The following is a 12,381-nucleotide window of genomic DNA, read 5'->3' as shown; positions in this document are numbered from 1 at the left end:
TAATCGGATCACTTCTACGTTTTGTGGACGACACACCGCATGTGATTGTAGATAAATGGATGCTCCATTTATTCTACGAGAAAAGTAAACAGAGCTTGATTTGATTATATGACGTCACCGATCAGTCGGAGAGAGCTAGCGTGCGGTAGCATTTTAGCTGTGATCACGCTTCAGTTTGTATGTACCACAGAAGAGAACGGACATTTTCCAAACCAAAGATGAGTCTTTAGAATTATGTCATATTTGATCTACAGTCCAACCTCTGAGCAGGACTGTTACTTCAGTAGATAATGTTATTCTTTGGGGTTTGTGTAACAGAACCCCATTGGAATATCTTACCCTAGCGCTATTGCTGTGCTACAAAAGAGTATATAATGAGTCAGCCATAACAACACGTTTGACTAAAAGTAAAGTTGTGCAGAAGTTTGTGTTTATTTTTCTAAATTTGTCCAGTTGAATGTAGGTCAGAATAAAATATGTTTGTGAAAATGATAAATAATTTTTTTTATGACTGACATGCATTTTCATATTACTAGTTGTGCCACAGGTAAAGAAGCTTAGCCATTATTGATCTATGTAAACAGAAGGCGTAGAGTCTCAACCAACTTGTTGACATTTTTGTTTAAAAATGTGTTTTCCAGCTACTGGAAGAAGCAGGCTCCTGAAACTGCAATTCAGGAAGGTAATGTGAGGTCATCCTCGACACCCAGTAAGCGAACAGCAGCTAAAATGTGGCATCGATTATCTCCAACTGAACCTGTGTCTGAGGGGTTAGTATATTTTCTGTAAAACAAATATTCACGTTTTTGTGCTATGATATTTCATACATTAAATTACACCTTGCATATCCACACTTGGTTCAGAACTAACATCACACCACCAAACACTTCTGACATTATCTTTACAGGGAAGATTTTCTAATGGCTGGTGTTGAGGCCTTAGCTGATGACCAAGATTTAGATCCTTTTGAAGAAAGGTAAATTTGTTCATGAGAAGTCTTGCCATATATGCAGGAAATTACTGCTGTACGGGTCAGGCTGACGAAGTTTGCAGCCGCAAACGAAACGTTTCAGGTAAATAAAACCTTTCTGTGTTTTAAAAAGAACTAAAAGATGGAATTGTTGTTTTATTCTTGTTCACAGGCTGGGATTCTAAAGGGAATTTCCATCCTACTTGTGTGGCTGAAGGACATCGTCAACCAATTTTGGTACATTTGCCAGAAAGCACAACATCGTGATATGTTTAATGTAAGTATTGTGACATCTTTTGGACAACAAGACAACAATGCACTTTGACATAATTAGGCCCGAGCAGCGAAGCTGCGAAGGCCTATGGTATCTGCTTCGTTAATTTTATTTTTATTTATTTATTTCTTTTTCTTCCGCGTCTTTGAAGGGCCTTTAGGGGGTCTTAGCATATCCCAAAAGTCACCAAATTCTGGCCCAATATAGAAAGTGAGTGAAATTTACGTATTTCAATGGCAATGTGAATGTTGGTAAAAAAAAGTTAATTTTTCAAATAAAACTTATTTTTTCTGTTAGGACATGTGGGTGGGTGTGCTTCACCATGTCACAGGGAAGCATGAATGGACCCGTGGCAAATGTGACCATGGACCACTTGATGCAACGACCAGTGATAAAGAGCTCATGGTGCCAGGATCTCCACCACACGAGGCTCTTCAACGAATCATGTTCAACAGATGCTGGTTGAAGGATGTCACCAAGTAGCTGACCTTTAGGTATATTAATAACACTTTCATAAGCAAAAAAGCTAAAGTGTCAATATCAAAGCTGACAATTTACATATAGAAATGACAATTGAGGGTGAAAAGTGTTAGGTAATTTTAATCTATGTTGGGTATTTTAATTTAGCATTATTCACTATTATGTTGCGTATTTTAATTTATACTATTGTTCTTATAATACCTTAAACTTATATTACCTTAAAGGAAGTCAGAACACCCACACAGAGGGATTAGATTCTTAATTTAGAAAACTGTAACAAACCTATTAAACAGACAAACTCTGCAAAGTGTAAACTCTGCAGAGGGTGAGAGAATCAGACCATATAACACGGAAGCCATTTTCCTCTCACCAAGGAGCCGGGAGCTCATGGAGGGGTTTTTATTGAATCCAAAATGTTCACACCCACAAATACCATTAGCGTGCAACCCCTGCCTGACCAGTTTGGAATAACATCTTGGTCTTAGAATGCACAGGAAAACTTCAGATACTGGATCAAAATGCCTGAAGCAGAAAGGAGTTTCCTAAAACACCCAAACGTGAAAACAAATAACTAGGTCAGGGTTTTTCCTAACCACATTTAAGCAGCAAAGGTGAATGAACTCTTCACATAGACAAAGGAAAAGATTTCACAACAATAATGAACAATTAAAAATACCTAACAAAAAGGCAATCAAAAGTGTGATTCCTAATAATCTATAAAGTTGTAGCTTTTGTTTTATTTTACAGGTCAACTTCAGAACTGGAGAGTTTCCAGAACTGCATTCTCATGTATGCTGGAAAAAGGTAATTTTATTTAGAAGCGATTTGTACAATATTTGTTATAATTACTAACTGAAATTATTACATTTTCCAGGTTATGAATGACGAATAGAAATATCTAGCATGTGTTATGTCCTATCAAAATTAGTCCCTTGAAAATTATGTGGTTCAATTTGTATAAATCTTGTCCCCCCTCTCCATGCAAAACACAGGCTTGCCTTCTCTCCTCCTGTCTACAAAGCCAGGTGCCTTCTTGCTGCGTTGGATTACAACCACCACAACCACCGACCAGATTATGTAACCCGGAAAAATGAGAAGTCGTAAGTCTAATAGTTTTGTTTATCTTTAAGGCAACTGAATATGATCTGTACTTCAAAATAAGTTGTTGGATTTGTTACTGTAAAATATTTGTGTTGTTGAATGAAAATGTAGAAAGGTGGACCTTCAGTAAATCCTGTAATGCTTGTCTTTTAGAAACAAGCGGCTCTACAGTAAAAAGTCACAAAATTACCGCGTACAAGTGGTCAAGGTTGCCAAAGACTACAGCTACATCCCTGAACTTCAGTGTTGCATCCTCAGAAAAAGTATGGATGGAGGGGCGCTCCCAAGAAAGGTAAAACGCAATCCCGATGACCCAAGAAATCTAGGGAATTTAGCTGGAGATGTGGCAACCCCCATGGCAGAACTGGTCCAGACACAAATTCGCAGAGGACAGGTGAGTCATTCACCAAAATCCCACATTTCTTGTCAGCTCAATTCTAATTATGTTTATTGTTGTACTGGTTAAAAAAAAAAAAAAAAAAAAAAAAAAAAAAAACCTCAGCATAAAATATTCAGTCTCACAAGCCATCTGCTGCACCTTTGTGCAGTTTTGGATGTATCACCAATTATAATACACCAGTAATTGTCTTCTTTTTTCCTATTTGACATAGTTTGGGTAGATGTATTTTTACCTGTCATGTTTCTGTCGGATCACTCACGTCTTCGTCAGAGTCGCCAGCTGTTCGAGACGTCGCTTCCATTTATATGCAGACAGCAGATGACGACATTGTCCCTCTGCTGCCTGCATATAAATGGAAAAAAAAACATCTACCCAAACTGTGTTACATAAGAATAAAGAAGACAATTATGAGTCACAAAGTAAGAATATACAGAAGAACACCAGTAATTAATTTATAAGTCTGGAACTATTTGTAATGTTCACACTACCTTCAAAACCCATCGCTTTTCTGTTGTGCCAAGGTCAAGTTGAAATGACAATTACCATATTGGATGGAGCCTTGCTATATGATCTAATGCTGCTGTTCTCCTCTCTCCATAAAGGCCCCAGCTACGTGAAGCATCAAAAGACAGGAATGACTTCTTTCATGCACATTGATTTATTAGAAATTAAGAAAAAATACTATGTACAAATGCAAATAAAACTTTTTTGTACATAAATAAAAATAAATATATTGCACAAACAGTTTGTTTATTTTTGGGTGAAAATGCTGTCTTCAGTTAAAGTTATTTTGAGGTATTGTGCTGTTTTGGAACTACTGTAGTTGTAGATAAACGGTTTGGATTTTTAGTCAGCCACCCTAAAAGTGCTTCTTTGTAGCCAGTGTAATTCCCAAATGGATCAGGGAAATTTTCCCGTATACGTAGAGCACAGCAGCTTGGAATTGGTCTCCGACTTCCTCTTCCCAGACGCCCATACTGTAAACTGATGATACGCAGCAAAATGAAACTCTCGGTTGTCTGTGCCCACATCTTGGTTGTCCTCTAAGGCGAAGATGTCGTTCCAGGTCATCCTCACTAGATGCAGTGTGCCCTCATCCAAGCAGTATAGCTCCAGGTGAGCACTTCTGCTTAGACAGAGCTCTGGAACCTGCCTACAGCACAGATTTTCAATCTGTGTAGGCATGCGTCAGCAGTTCTGGCAAGTGCACCACGCAGGCTGCCCTCGATCAGGAAGATGGTGTCCTGGCGTCTCTTGCCGAAACTCCAGGATATCCAGCATCACCCCTGGAAGACGGGTCACCACTCTCTCGAGAATATAATCTCTCTCCTCCTGGCTCAGGTGTTGTAAAGCTGTCTAGAAATTAAAGAACATATGTTTACATGACTAGATTCATATCTCCAGTGAGTGATGTTATAGTTTTTGGGATCTCTCTATTATTTTATTTTATTTTTTTTACACAAATGGCTACAACCAACCTGCATCTCAGCTATACTGGCAGCTCTCAGCTGTGCAAGCCGGTCTCGGTCCTCTTCTCTGGAAGCTGATGTTCGCTGCCTACCCCGGCGCCCTGGTCCTCTTGAAGGAGCTCTGGACCTCGACCTGCTGCCCTCACCTCTTGAGAGTGTCCTTCCCCGACCCTCGGAGCGACCTTTTCCTCTCCCCTTTCCTTTACCCCCTGGTCTCAGACTTTCCCACGACACATCAAAGTCTGTGGCAGGCTCAGGCACATACTCTTCATCTGAACTGTCTTCCATCACTGCTTCCAATGTGAATTCCTGAAAATCAATGACAGTAATGATAAAAATGACTGTATTACCCTGTAGGTCTTCTTGATATTATGATTTTATTTAATGCATTTTTTTAACTAAACATTTACATTGTTGTGATGCCTGTCCTGTAATGAAATTGGTTTCACAAATGATGTCAGTGACTTGAAATTGGATGTTCTTACATGATGTATAAACAATAACATTAGCTTGTTAGTAAGCTTAGTGCAAAATAATAACTGTAATTGGTCTAAAAACCTCAGAAATCACCTGCTGCCACAAAGCCTTATGCTGATAAAGTAGCATCATGTTACTGTCTTGCTCGCCAGTCACAAAACTGGCTTATGAATATTTCATAGGAAGGAGCGCTTGCTTTACATCACGAGTGTCATGGCTAAATTAAAAAGCTAATGTTGTCATGGAATTTTACAAATATTAGACTAAAGTAAAAATGTTACTTACTTCATCGCTCGACATGGTGCCTTGTTCGAGCCGCGCTCTGGCCGTACATCACTGTGAAACTTTTTCTTTTCTAGTGAAGAAGAGTTTGTGCGCGCTCTCGTGCCGGGCTGCAGTTACTCACAGCGCCGAGTGCGTCGCTAACGAGTTTCGTTTCTTCATCCTGCCCCATACTCCTTTAAAATGAGACATTTTGGCAGCACAAAGAACTTGTCAGACACGATATTTATTATAATAATTGTAGGCAGACAGGAGACGGGGCTGGATGGTGGTTCTCAGTCATAGAAGGATGGCCGGAGGCTTTCCAGGAACAGAAGATCTGTAAAAAATAACAGTGTTAAAAGAAAAGACAAAGGAGAGCCAGGGCTACCAGATTATTTATTCCTTCTCAGTGATCGGGGTTCAAATCCCGGTCGGGTCATACCAAAGACTTTAACAATGGGACCCAATGCCTACTGCTTGGTAGTCACCTTTAAGGGTTTAATTGGGGGTTAAACTACCAAATAGTTTCAGAGTGTAGCCAACGCTGCAGCAGGTATGAACATTTAGTTAAACATTTCTTGTGGGAGGATAAAAGAGCAAGAATAAAACTGGATAATTGTATGCCCCCAAAGAGAAAGGCTGACTGTGAGTTTCAGACCCAAAGCTCTAATACTTACCATTTGAAATGACAAAATTAGTTAAATATTGGGAGGAAGGTAAAGATAAACAAGAATGATTAAATATTGAATCTGATATCTGTTCACCATTTGATCCAAAACACAAACTGTCTCAAACGATGAATACAACTAATCTGGTTATTATTCATTCTTGTGAGGTCTGGTCAAAGGTACATAAAATAATGTAACTTTCACATCATGTTCAGAAGTATGCATCTCTTTGGAATAACCCTGCTATGTGTATTGGTAAAGCACCGGTGTTTTGGGGACAGTGGCACTCACGTGGAGGTATATGTAATATTGGAGATTTGTAGACTGGTGTCTTGGAAGTCTTGGGTGCATGGTCTGGTACAGAAGTCCCTCAGACCCCAGAACTGTGTCTACTGGGAGACAGATCCCAAATGCCGAATGGTTCGAGAGGAATCTTCTCCGTTATTATGGTTGGACTAGTGACAGCATCCAGGATTACATTAAGACATTGGAAGACTACGGTGCGACCTGAGACTAATGAATGGACTACAGCAATGGCTGAAACAGCTGCCTACGAGGTCATGCTCAGCAACCTGAAACGGGACAAAGACACTGATTGGAGCATACAACACATACAACGCTGATAGCTAATGTTATACTGCCTGGATTTGGATTTCTGACTGACTCCAAATTAAGTATGGCTACTGGTCTATGTAACTAACAGCTGAACCTGGGACCCTTTGAACCGTGGGTACCCTGGATGGAAAGGGGGGGGGGGGGGGGCACAAGCCTGTGAGTTTCATTTCTTTGTTGTTTTGTACATCTATGTTCTTGTATGTCACAAAAGTTTTGAAAACTTTAATTACAAAACATATATTATTATTTATAAAATTGTTTACCTGGATCAGTTCAGAGCTTGTCCTGTCATTCAGATGGAAGCTGCTCAGAAGCTCTCCACTACACCTGGGTCTTCTCAGGAGTGTAGAAGCTGCTCTGGGTGGAATTCCCATCATGGTTCCAGTGTCAGACACACAGCTGCTGGGAGGCTATGTGAAATATAAACAAACAGCAAATATATTTATAGTTGTTTTTAAGAGCAGCAACATGCATGTAACAATAAGCTAAAATAATGATATAATGTTAACACTAGAAGGTAAAGAGTGACAGATGGTTAAAAATAACTCACCTAGCCTGAACTGGTGCAGGCTGGAGGACTACATCCGTCTTGGGCAGATTTAGCTTGAAAAATATAATAACATCACCTTGTTGTGGGAGTTTAGTAACTTAGATCGTGTACAAAACAAACTGTCTAATATATGTGCTTTATAACATGGCTGGTGAGTGATCTGACTGCTCTCAGAGCTAACTCAGGGTCCAGAATCAGACATGATCTGATGAGAACCGGACTCGGCACCAGTTCAGAACCGGGTCAGCTCTGCTGTAGGAGGAGCTGCTCTTCAGTGTCCCTGCAGCTCTGCATCAGTGCTGATATTACTAACTGGTCCAAAAACTCAACCCGAACCAGTCTGTGACATAAACACACACACACACACACACACACACACACACACACACCTACACACACACACACACACACACACACACACACACGCACACACACACACACACACACACACACACACACACACACACACACACACACACACACTCGGGTCGAGCCTGCAGCCGTGTGGACTGATTGGCTAAATTACTTGAACCACTTCCACGTCTCTTTGCAATTATAAATATAGCTGCAGAATTACTGGTGGGGAACGATCTTTAGAAGCTGTTAAAGACATTTTTTTTTAGCTTACCTCAAAATGGGCCCAAAATCTCCGTTTTGGGGAAGCAGCAGTTGGTGGGATCTGGCTAATTACAGGAAGGGCTTGGACTAATTTGTGAAAGTTGGTAAAAGAGTCACATGAAAAAACACTTAACTACAAAATCTAACAGCCAAGCTACTACAACTAAACAATTATAATACTAGAAGCTTTGCTAGGACTCTGACTCAATGCTAAAGCTGAACAACAGCTAAGCTACAGCATAACTCACTTGGGGCTAATCCGAGTCCCAACTACTACATGGAGTGGCTGAGACCACAATGCTTTTATAACCTACAGCCACAGCGCTGCTAAGTAGCACTGTACCAGCTACGTTGGACTGTACAGTTTCAGTCACTGGCTAACGTAGATTCAAAGTAAGGGGTCGACAGATTTATTGGTTGGCCGATTAATCTGGCCAATATTTAGCATTTATCATCATCGCATCGACCGATAAGCCTCTTTGGTAGAGTCAATTTAAAGTCAGGCACCTCCGCCTGACTCTAACACACAGAATTTCCCTCTGTGTGTTAGAGAGGAGAGTCCTGCAGAGTCTGCATCCCCCCTCCTGGTGGGAGGAGCTTAAGAACTTCACATGCTTCACCAGATCTTATGTGGATGACCTGGTGAACAGAAACACAGGAAAAGATCCGTATATAAATGCAGCTCTTGTTTTTCTGTTTAGCGTGCAATCTGTGGTCAGAAACAGCAGACGTGTTCTCTGGCATCTCCAGACTAACACAGAAGCTGCTGCTGAGTCAAGAGCACTAAGGTTAGTTAATACTGAAGCTGTTTTACAAAAATAATGACTACACATGTCTACAACACTATTAGACACTCATTTATACTAGTTATCAGAAAAAAAAGGTTTATTTTGGTGTGACTTGCTCTTTAAGTGATCTTATTTCACCTGGCAGTAAAGGAGACATACTATTATTACTATTATTTATTATTATTATTAGTAGTAGTAGTAGTAGTAGTATTATTGTAATTCCTAGCTACCTTGTATTGGTTGGAACAAAAGTCATGCAGACAATGAGACTTTCTGCACTCTCACTCTGAATAAAGTTCATCTTAATTGAATCATAAATGACTTTTTAAAACGTGATAATTGCATAATCATCTCTTGTTGAACCCCAAAGTGTCTGAATTAATGTGGAGTGTGTGTATGGTCCATGAACAATCAAAGAAACTGAAGTCTTCTGATTAAACATTCAAAGATCAATCAGATTGATTGGTATTTCATATTTATATGGAACATCACATCTTATTGATCATTTAATACAGATGTAGCCACTCCTTAACGCTACACAGCTGGGCTGCTGTTTTCACTGCACAGTGTGGACTATCACCAGCTGGTGTTTATGGATCCTGGTCATGGGCAGCTCCATCTCTTAGTGCTGTTCAACACATTTGAAATCAGAGCTCAAGAATCAAGTTCTCAAGCAACAACTGACGGTTAAAACAATATTAGAAAGAACTAAAATAATGGATGCAATAGCAGAATCTTTTTGGAGTGTTAGGATTGGTGTCAGGGACAAAAAAACAGCCAAAATAATACTCACCTATGTGTTTGGGCTTTAGAAAAAGCACCTCTCCTTTACAATTTACGTACACCGTGTCAAGACATAAATATGCTACAAGAAAAGAGAGAAAATAAAAAAGGTCAGAAAACGAGTTTATCCCAGTGGAACCAAAATAATTCTTGCATTCCCATTTTCCTTTTCTTTTCCTTAAAAGTGGTAAATCCAACCATTAAAGGTGGGGTAGGAGTTGTTTTTCTGGAATATATTTAGACATTACGAGTTATGGTCATCGGGAGGTTTGAGAGTTTTCCCAAAGACTGGAACATTTGGCCACACACGCTCTGATCCCCGTTCAGAATGATTGGATCCTGTGCCCTACATCAAACAGCGCTCTGACCTTTCCTCGCCCCCTGCTTGTGTGTGTGTGTGCATGCTTGTAATGCACGGTAATAAGGTAGCGCGACTCGGGCTGCGAATGACCACTGGTGAGCAGATAAAATGTGCCAGGTGGGAGTAAAGTCTTATCAGCGTTAAAAGCTCAAATGCCAAATCCCTTAACTGCTGTTCAACACAAAGCTTTCAAACTTTTTGGACATCTCCCGTGATTTAGTTTGAACATTTTTCCCTCGCAGTCCTTCCAGCTTTCAGCTGTTTGTCCAGTTAAATTAAAGAGATCTAGAGTGAAACCAGCTCCTCCCTCCCTCTGACTCTTTGCTGCTGGTGAGCACGATCAGCGGATCTGAGCACAACTCAGCAAAAGTGAAAGAAATTGGACTAACCTCCTGCTTTATTGCAGTATTATTGTCAAAATCACGGCAGAGCATCAGTTTACCTGCAGTTATTGACTTCTGAGGTAAAACTTAACTTCTAAGAGCAAAAAACAACATATGATCTAATATGGTGTCCCCCAAAGACGCCAGACCCGCTCCATGTACTTTAGACCCAATTTTATGGTTAAATGTTCCAAAGCTGCCAAAATCTTTCAATGACCGGACATCATGTAATTTATTTTCAACAACATTTTGAAGGATATTTCCAGAGATTAAAGGGTAAAAATGCACAGCCCTTCAAATGCAATTTAAATTGCATTCTATACTTAATTATGAATTACTTGTTCTTCTGTGAGAATGTTCAGAAACAGTCATTTAGACAAGAGAAAAGAATATATTGTGAAATATAGCGTTACTGCACGTGCTTCAGAATTCATGGCCATATAGTCCACATGGGTTCGTACATGCTGTAGTTTTCATGAACAGCCTTTTCCAGGAACTCCTGCCGTACCTTTGGATCTTAAATGAACACAAACTTGTTTTTGCAGTGGGGGTTGTTAAATGATAAAGAGAAAATCACCTGGGAAGTCGATATAGGTCTGCAGTGAATCCAGACAGGAGTAACAAAGAGCCCACAGCTCATTCATCGTCAGCCTTCGACCACAGCGAGATAGTAGCTCTCTCAGAGAGATCCACTGGATCCATGAGGAGATAAGAAGAACAAAGACCATGACTAGGATGTGGAAGCTTCTGCTGCTCCTTGGTAGATCATCATTTAGCAGAAGACATTAGAAAAACTTTCATTTTCACCACCATCACAAATCTCTGAACTCGCCGATAGGTCACGTTAGGGCTGGGTGACATAGCCCAAAATCAAGATCACCTCCATATTCACCTTGATAACGATAAATGGACATAACTACGGGTATGCGCAGAAACAAAAGTTGTCCACTAGATGGGGCTGTTGCATGTGTCATTGAGTCACATTTTTACGTGACTCAATGTGGTACAGCTTCCTAAAGGGACATGAACGTTACCAACCTTCACACATCTTTCATTTTTTTATTATCAAAATTACTGACACGGGAAAAACGATCTCAATAAGAGTCAGAAATGTTGACAAAGATACATTTTCGCTTTATTGCCCAGCCCTACGTCACGTCTTAGAAGGCATGACATTTCAGGGTTTCGCTCCACCTTCAGCAGTTTCCCATCACGCAGATGGAAGGAAGCTGCAAACCTTCCTTAGTAAAGTAATGCAGCCAGTATTTAGAGCAGTCAGCTCGCAAGTATGTTTATTTAGAATGGAGGAGGCATTCTGAATGGCCTATGTTTGGAGAAATAGTTCATATCCAACAAGACCAATGAGCTAACTGCTAATCAGAAATTAGTCACTACCACACAGACCTCATCTCTCCAACTCTTTGAACATTGGTCTCATAAGTAGATGTTCCTACAGGACCTCTACATGGACACACACACTTCGTCTCCACGTGCACACCTGTGAATACCAACAACAGCAGACCCAGTCTGACTAACCTCATCCTGGAACTCCTCATTCAGGCACTGCATGCTCTTGGTCATGTAGTTAAAAGGAACATACAGGCTCTTGTTCTGAATGCTCTGACCCTCACAAGAGTTCTGATCCAGTTCTGCTTCCTGACAGGGACTGAAAGATGGTGGTGGCTCCTGGATGCTGCCGTTAGACTGGTTTTCACTGCTCTCGTGAATGTGATCCACTTCCTCATTTCCTACCGGAGATTCCTCTCTCTCCTGGGTGCAACAGTAAGGGTAGAACTCACACGACTTCCCTCGGTTAAGTCCAGGGAGTTTGTTACTCCATTTCAGGTGTTCATCTGCTCCGATCTCGGTGAGGTCAGAAACAGGTATGCTTATGTCTCCATGAGGTGGAGTGGAGAGACAAGGGGGGTTGTTAGAGTCTGGGACAGAGCAGGAGCGGTTCAGGATTCCTTTTGTTCTGCTGAACCTCTGCTGGGGTTTGCTCCTCACCGGAGAGCTGTTGTGAGAGCAGCAATCCACCTCATGTACCAAGATCAGAGCGTCTGCTTCTCCGACTTCCATATCCTCGGCCCATAAAGACGAGTCCCAGCCCCTGCACACCTGCAGATGCAACACAGGGTCATTAGGTTCTGCTCGGAGGCACAATGCAGCTAAAGCCATTT

At 40.8% G+C, this 12,381-nt stretch overlaps 1 protein-coding gene across 20 annotated transcripts in view; it reads right to left on the bottom strand.

Moving 5' to 3' along the window:
- The window catches only part of LOC107375783 (kinase non-catalytic C-lobe domain-containing protein 1), a 116,896-nt gene that overhangs the window by 23,833 nt on the left and 80,682 nt on the right, over positions 1-12,381 (bottom strand). For 15 of the 20 annotated variants that reach the window (XR_011515655.1, XM_070542275.1, XM_070542277.1 and 12 more), the window contains 3 exons: positions 11,738-12,319; positions 10,779-10,893; positions 9,468-9,539 (listed from right to left, as the gene is read on the bottom strand). Coding sequence is in view for 15 of the 20 variants with exons in the window: in XM_070542275.1 (XP_070398376.1) it covers positions 9,468-9,539; positions 10,779-10,893; positions 11,738-12,319 (769 nt within the window). In the remaining 5 variants the exon portion in view is untranslated. Of the gene's footprint in view, positions 1-1,394; positions 4,582-4,703; positions 6,676-6,981; positions 7,129-7,268; positions 7,322-7,676; positions 9,303-9,467; positions 9,540-10,778; positions 10,894-11,737; positions 12,320-12,381 lie in introns of those variants that run through there. The other 5 variants (XR_011515657.1, XR_011515656.1, XR_011515658.1 and 2 more) reach the window with 5 other exon arrangements.

The sequence above is a fragment of the Nothobranchius furzeri genome, chromosome 12 (genome assembly GCF_043380555.1).
Source record: "Nothobranchius furzeri strain GRZ-AD chromosome 12, NfurGRZ-RIMD1, whole genome shotgun sequence".
NCBI classification, from domain to species: domain Eukaryota; kingdom Metazoa; phylum Chordata; class Actinopteri; order Cyprinodontiformes; family Nothobranchiidae; genus Nothobranchius; species Nothobranchius furzeri.
This window is presented reverse-complemented; position numbering and strand designations above follow the sequence as displayed.